This window comes from the organism of the source record quoted next, unplaced genomic scaffold (assembly GCF_019419815.1).
Source record: "Pyrus x bretschneideri cultivar Hongxiangsu unplaced genomic scaffold, Pyrus_bretschneideri_v1 Contig29, whole genome shotgun sequence".
Classification (NCBI taxonomy): Eukaryota; Viridiplantae; Streptophyta; class Magnoliopsida; order Rosales; family Rosaceae; genus Pyrus; species Pyrus x bretschneideri.
Window position 1 is genome coordinate 4,487,138 of NW_025999601.1, and position 7,462 is coordinate 4,494,599.

The following is a 7,462-nucleotide window of genomic DNA, read 5'->3' on the forward strand; positions in this document are numbered from 1 at the left end:
TGGAGCATGTCAATGCATATATACAGTGTTTTCCAACTCTACAAAGCTTTAGAATATTTTGCTTGAACATATTGATGGGTTAACTTTGAAGTCATTGTTTCTAAAGACATGCGTTTCAATGTTGCTATAAAGGCATTGGAAGCACTTGTTACCTTTTTTGAAAACTACAGAGAAACTGGTTTTGCTTCTACCATGTGTGATGCTAAAGAAATTGCACTTGATTTGGAAATTGACCCGTTTTTCAAACTAAACGTCATAGACCTAGAAACAGACATCATGATGAAGTTGATGGTAATGAGAGGGAACAACAGTCTGCTGAAGAATCATTTAGAACATATTATTTTCTTGTTATAATGGATATTGCTCTTTCTTAACTGAAACACAGGTTTGAACAATTAAAGGCTTTTGAATCTATTTTTGGCTTCTTGTTTGATGCACTGAAGTTAATTTCATTAGATGATCAAGAGCTAAAAGAAAATTGTATAAATCTTGAAGCACATTTGAAACATGGAAATATCATGGATGTAGATAGAGTCGACTTATGTTCCGAATTACAGGTTTTGCAACTGATATTACCTGAAGAAGCATTTCTCTCTAATAACCCTTGGACATCCATAGAAATAGCAAACTTTATAAAAGAAACTGATATGTGTCCTAATGTCTTGATTGCTTATCATGTAATGTTGACTGTACCTGTGACCGTGGCATCTACAGAAAGAAGTTTTTCAAAATTGAAATTATTAAAATCTTACTTACGGACCACTATGACTCAAAATAGGCTAAATAGATTAGCAATCTTATGCATTGAAAAGGATGAGATTAAAGGCTTGGAGTATGATGATATAATTGATGATTTTGATTAAAAAAATGCCAAAAGACAATTTTTTAAAGGTTGAAATTTCAAGGAGCTTTGCTAGGAGTGGTTGTATATGATTGTATTTTTTATTGTCGGGGTTTAGGTACTATGTCCCCCCCCCCCCCCCCCCCGCTCAGGGCCTAGCCCTCCAACTTCGATTGGGTTCCAGCCCTTGTTAAATATATTTTTATAAACATATGTTTCCATATTAAAAAAGGGCACATTTTGAGTTTTCGCACTAGGCACCCAAAAACTCAGGACAAACCCTGCTTATAGATTTGATTCTTGAATGTATGGGAATTATAAGTTTTGCGTAGTTCTCTATGTAAATTCGGTTTCAAAGTTTATTTCGCATATCTTTTTGGAATTCCTTGGACAGTAGCTTTATGGCAATAGTTATTAGCTCTCTTCTGAAGACCTCCAAACATGGTGGAGTCTCTTACAAGGTTTTTTTCTAAAACTTTTATTGTTGGTTTTTTCAGGCTCTTTTAGAAAGCTTTAGGTTTTGGTAGTGTGTACTTTTAACTTAGTTTTGTGAAGCAGCATTTGCGTGTTTCATTCATAGTAGTTCTTACTCAACTATTCTACCTATTTACTCAGCTTTAGGTGTCTCCCTAGCTTCCGTCGCTGCCCTCTCATTCATTCCGAGGATTTGGCATGTGTTGCAATTCGGTGGGCTTAAGGTTAATACTTGTGGTTTTTATGCAAATGGATATGACAATTTCAGTGGGATTTTTTTCGTAATTTGGATGAGCATGTGCTTGGTGCTTTCGCTTCAAGTATGGAGTTTGTTAGTTTAGTGGATGTGGAAATTTTAGCTTTCATTGAGACAGTTCGTGATGCTTGGGTTCAAGATTGGAAGCATATTTGGATTGAATACTAATTCCACATTGGTTATTCATTATCTTTATAGATATCCTAATTCAGTTCCTTGGTTTCTCTTGGTCGATTAGAATAATTTTTTTTGGCGCGTTTGTCTATGAGTATTGTTGGAGCAAATTTTGACCCACCTTTAAGTGAAACCTGCACAGGTCAAAGACAAGGAAACATGGTGAGTCCAAGCGTCAAAGAGGGTAGTTCCCGCCGTGGAGGCTTTGATGCGCCTAAGTTAGTCGTGGTAGTAAAAAGGGTGTAAAGTGTATTTCTTAGGTGTTATGGGCTTGCCTGTGGTGAGGGGTTATGAGTCATATTTATAGGCCCTTTGCGGAGTTGGTCCACGTGACCCGACATTCTCTTTCGTGGCTTGGAATAAAGGGTCCAACTAGGAGACCATTCTAACATACGGACGCCACGACAAAGAAGAACACTTGTCTTTTCTCCATCGTGGGCAGGAGGAGTGGTGCGCTAGATTGTGTCGCCTAACACGTCTCATGGCCCATAAGGTACATTATATGCTAGCATGTGCAGCCTAGTACCTGGATAGCTGGCAGAGTCCGTACTCTGAATTGGCTTGGCCCACTCTGAGGGTATGTTGGTCGTATTCGGTTGTATCGAGAACCAGCTGATCAGATGAGTCCCCTCCAGGGGTAGGCTTAGCCTTCTGTTCATTCTAGGTTGCATCTAATGGTGTGAGCTTATGTTATGTCCACACCGGAGAGGTGATAATTTGGGGTCTTACAAGTATTATTTTATAGATGGATTTATCAGGAGAGTAATCAAGTTGTTGATGTCTTGGCTTCTTTTGGTGTGGCTAGTAGTGCCTATTATTGGTGGACCACTATTCTAGATTTTGCAACTACCCCCCATGCTCGTGACCTTGATTTTTGTCCAATTTTTTGTTTTCCGTTTTGTTGATGTTTCTTTGTTCTTCTCTTTGCAAGTTTAGGCCTCATGCCCCCCACTTGTATTCTTTATTGTCGCTTTTTATTATTTAATTAATAAATTTCACGAGAGAGGTGACGAAGGGATCATTCTATTGGGGAGTTAGCCTTTTTAATTGCTCTGAGCGGGAAGTAGCCTACTTTGTAGTTGATGACTAATCCCAGGGTCCTAGTTCTTTCTATCCACCTTGTGCGAGTTTGGAGAGTAAGTCTACTATTATAGTCAACGATCAAGCCTTATATGTAGTTCAATTTGCCTGATCCATTATTCTCCTTTCATTAAAAAAAAGTGGGACCATAGTGTGTGCCATGTAAGTCTTAGCGGGTCAAAATTTAATTTGTTGATGAACATTTATTCACCAAAATTTACATATCTACAACGTGTTCGTGTATTGTGAAAATCTGAACCTTCAAATCAAACGATCACAACTGAGGAAGAAGCCTCTAGTCCTTGGGTTCTGTGACATTTAAGTTAAGGTTGTGCTAGTCACTTCACAAATGTGGATCTTCAGCGACAGGTTCAATCTCCACCACATTGTTGTGAAATAAGAATGTACGCGGAACTGGGATCAAATTGAAAGACCAAATATACTCGACCATTATTTTGACCATCACAAAAAAACTGGTTTGGCCGTGCTCGTGAGGAACTCTAAAAGTGACATGGGATTAACCAATCATGAACACCAAATTTTCCAACAAAGAAAATTAATAAAGTGCCCTCATGACAAAGCACCACGAACGAAACTTTTTCAAAAGGTCGTCTTTCATCAGTCGCCAAAGACACACTTCCTCTATCCTAAAACAAGGTGTGTCAACCACCGAATGATTGTGATTAAACAATAGAGACACACTCATCCATGAAACGAGATGTGCCACAACGGAATAATCCTTCAGTTACGTTTCCTCAATCCTTAAACAGGCTTTACTAGTTGCCAACTCGAACTTCTCAATTCTGAAACAAGTTGTCTCTGGCTAGACGTGAGAGATTTTGATAGCTATCAAAGTCATGTAGGCTCTAAGTAGAACGATATTGGAAGCGGTCCTAAGTTCTATTCAAATTCCAGTTTCTTGTTGATGAAGAAAAAAAAAAAAAAAAAAAAAACCACAACAATTAAAAAAGTCAAATTCGCAACAAGTTGAAAGAATGAATAGACAAAATCAGTCAGATTCTCTGACATAGTAACATTTTCACAAGTCAAATACTACAAGAAGTTAAAAAAAAAGTCATAAATCGGTCTAAAAACACTACGTTAAGTCGTAGTAAACTTGTCCTACAATTGATACAAAGAAAACATGTGATCTACTGGAGAACAGATTGGAGACCCAATAAACGAGTTCTCTATTGACTGCGCCTTCTGGGCTCAATAGCCTTAATTGCATGCTCCATCTGTAGAGTAAGTTTTTGGAGTTTTGTTAGAGAAAAATGGATAAAAATCAGCTTACTAGAGCATTTCAAAATGAAGAACAGTCGCCACATAAAATATTGTAAAATCTGGCATCTTCATAAGGTCTTAAAGTACAAAGTCCCACAATTTTTTTTTTCAGTGTGGCATGTCTTCATTATTAATCAACATAGCAATGACCTCTATATACCTCCGTGTATTTCTTTATATTGCATAAATTAGAACAGTAGACGACAAGATGAAGAAGAAACACTTCTGCAAAAATAAGCTCAGAAAGTCAAGATTCAGAATAAGTATTACCTGAAGAATGTGATTCAGATTCTCTTGCAGTTGAAGATACTCACGCCTAACCATGTCAAAGCCTGTGAAGCACCTGTAAGCATAACATTTTCCTTACAAGATTTTACATGAGAAAGTCACCATGGTGGATTATATAAGGTAAGTTGTAGAGTCTATCTGAAATAGCTAGAACCTTTGTTGGTTCTTTTAAAAAATGAGAAAAAGACACTGCTAAAATTCCTTGTCATACTGAAATGCGTGCACTATATCAACTAGAAAAAGAAAAAAAAAAAAGTTGGAGGTTGTTCATTGATATTCTTTCTTTTTACCTTTCTTCTTCTATTTTACTTCATGACTTTAATTATTTTGCAGCTTCATATAGGTAGGGTTATCCTTAACACTATGTTCAAATTTTTGTTCAATTAAATTTTGTAATATCCTCGTCGTGTTGCACTATTTATCTAGAACATAAATAAATCAATTGGAGATGAAGATATTAATCTTTACGAAGGAAAATTGAGAGATCCTTAAACTGCCTTTAATTCCTTGCTTATGTTTCTTTTGGCATAACCTTTGGCAAAGAGTTATCTAATAGATGAATTCACTACAATTCTACAGAAAGCAAAATTTAAAACTCCGTGGGCTCGTAAATTAGCATGTTTTCCTCAAAATTGTAAGATAATAGTTTGGGATGGTAAGATAAGCGTTTGTACCCGTCTTTATTGAATGCTACACTGGCATTTCGAAGCACACAACAGGCATCAGCCATCTGGCAACCACCAATACTGCAATGCCAAAAGCACCACATGGGATGAATACTCTTTTATCAAAGTAAATGATGAAACAGCTAAAGCCATTTGGGTTCATGATATGCAAGACACAAAAAGCAGAGGGGTTAAAACTGAAATTAAAGTTCGTAACTCAAGTAATCTGTAAATATCGTGAAAGAAACTCCACCTTTTTCCAATGTCGCAATTAAAACTTAAGTAGAAAGTAGCCTTACGTGAACTGTCTTTGAATGCACAAGTTATCCTTGTCCATGACAACCATTTAGTTAAAATCTGTGCATTGGTTAGCCACAGATTGGAAAAGCATCCAGAGACTCAAACAACTGAAACTTGGTTCAAAGTACAAAAGTCTTAGCGGGCACTAAGGATTAGCTAAGGGAAGAAACTAAGACTTAGGATGGAATTATTTGTGAGGTGAAGTAATGAGAATGCTAGAATAATCGGCTTTTAATTCTTTCAACAGTTATTACGATAGATTCTCCAAATTAAGGCAGGCCATGCAGAGTGCTGCAGGCAGCAAGGGATTGATCAGATATTAGAACCTACTGATGGCAGGGAATGAGATGTAAGTAAACTTTCTAGATCACACAGACGCAGCAAAATCACAAAATACATTGAGTGAATTGCATGTAAATGGGAAGCAACGTAAAAATTGACAGGTGATACTACCTTGCACTACTTCCTTTGAGCTGGTAGGCAATTTCTGTCACCTTAGGGTAGTTGATAAGAGGTGCGCCCCTAAAAAATGAAATCTCCAAAATTGGTCAGAATATTATAAAAAATAAATAATAAATAAATAAACCAACTACTTAAAATCATTGAAGACAATTACAGAAGTCTGAAGAGATCTGCTATGGCTGCATCAGCATCACGAAGGAACATGGTTAACGCTTCTATAACTAAGCAAGGAGTTTGGCTTTCTAACTCTTTCATTTCATCAAAGTGATAGTCCAATATTCCCTGCCAGAAACATGGTGATTAGTCATCTCCAATTTATATGATCATTCTTTGTTAGTTAAAAGTTAAACAACAATGAAATATTAATCTCTAAAAAATCAGACTATCCAAATATTAATCCTACGATAAAGTTTTACAACTGAACTAAACACTGAACAGAAAACATCTGAAATGTCATCAATAGAAGTAGATATCCATAAACAAACATTTTCAGTATTCAATTAAAATAAAAACAATCTGGGGTCAACTGGTGGTACAGAGACAAAGTACATTTTGTTTCCCTGGAAAATAATGATCATATTTCTTAGCAGCAGATAGCAGACGTACCCTTATCCATATGATCTTACAAAAAAATTAACAAAACCAAGGCCGCCATCTTTTTGTTTTACTGTTTTCCCCTGTAAATTTCCTTCCTTTATCATTAACAAAACGGATTCTGAACACTCAATTTCATCAGCATTACATGCAAATCAGAAACATATGTTTGTTTTTGACAATTCAGAAACATGTATGTTCGTTTTGACAGACACGCAAATCAGAAACTTATATTCTTTTTGTGCTAACAGTACTGAAAGAAGTCTATAAAGACAAATATGCTAAACTAATTAAAACCCAATTCTTATTCACATATATTTCTGACAATTAAACGCACAGAATCCTCAATACAAAAACTAAAAAAAGAAAAACACAATTCAAGGTTATCCATAAACAAAAAAGGAATTGAGGAAAAGAAACAAATAATGGGGGCTCACCTGCTCTCGCAAGGAGAGGACGAAGTTGTTGAGTTGTTCGGTGAGCGGAGTAGTCCCAGCCATCTTTCTCCTCTATCTCCGACCCTGAGAACCCAAAAGCCTCTCTCTATCTCTGTACGCTTTGTAGCAGCTGTGACTGAGACTGTGACTGCGACAGTGATGAGGTTTCAAAGGGGGTGAGGCTGGCATGGTTATCGTGGTGCCAACTGCGTCACTATCACTACAATCCAAACTAGCGGTTTCGTCCAAGTTTGGAAGTAGTATTTTCTGCACCTTTGGGTGTTTTTGCTTCATTTGGAATCCCCATTACTCCCCACTCATAGGAAAGATTTTTTAATGTGACCGAAATATAGGTGGCACATTATATGTCATTATACAAATGGTGGAATAGTATGTTAAAAATTTAATAACTTAGAAAATACAATTTTTCACCATATATATAAAAATGCATGATATACCACCCGTGTTCCGATCACAATAAAAAAAAATTTCCACTCCTAACTATTACTCTGACACTGCATTTGCGCGCCCACACGTGTCCCGAACCATTTCAACCCCACCAAAAACCGCAAAGGTTATTCTCATGTTTCTGTTCGGGGTGGGGCCC

The 7,462-nt window shown here is 36.8% G+C and overlaps 1 protein-coding gene across 2 annotated transcripts; it reads right to left on the reverse strand.

Annotated features, from left to right (window-relative positions):
* Positions 1–3,794: 3,794 nt before the first annotated feature.
* On the reverse strand, positions 3,795–7,092 carry LOC125479526 (histidine-containing phosphotransfer protein 2-like). 2 transcript variants are annotated; one of them, XM_048588980.1, is made up of 6 exons: positions 6,856–7,092; positions 5,979–6,106; positions 5,816–5,884; positions 5,072–5,143; positions 4,380–4,452; positions 3,795–4,063 (listed from the first exon to the last, which is right to left on the reverse strand). In XM_048588980.1, exons 1-6 carry the CDS (start codon positions 6,916–6,918, stop codon positions 4,016–4,018), a joined length of 453 nt encoding a protein of 150 aa, XP_048444937.1. In that variant the 5' UTR covers positions 6,919–7,092; the 3' UTR covers positions 3,795–4,015. The 2 variants fall into 2 exon arrangements, with proteins under 2 accessions (XP_048444937.1, XP_048444936.1); XM_048588979.1 differs by lacking the exon at positions 3,795–4,063 and having other exon boundaries at positions 4,085–4,452.
* Positions 7,093–7,462: the final 370 nt, after the last annotated feature.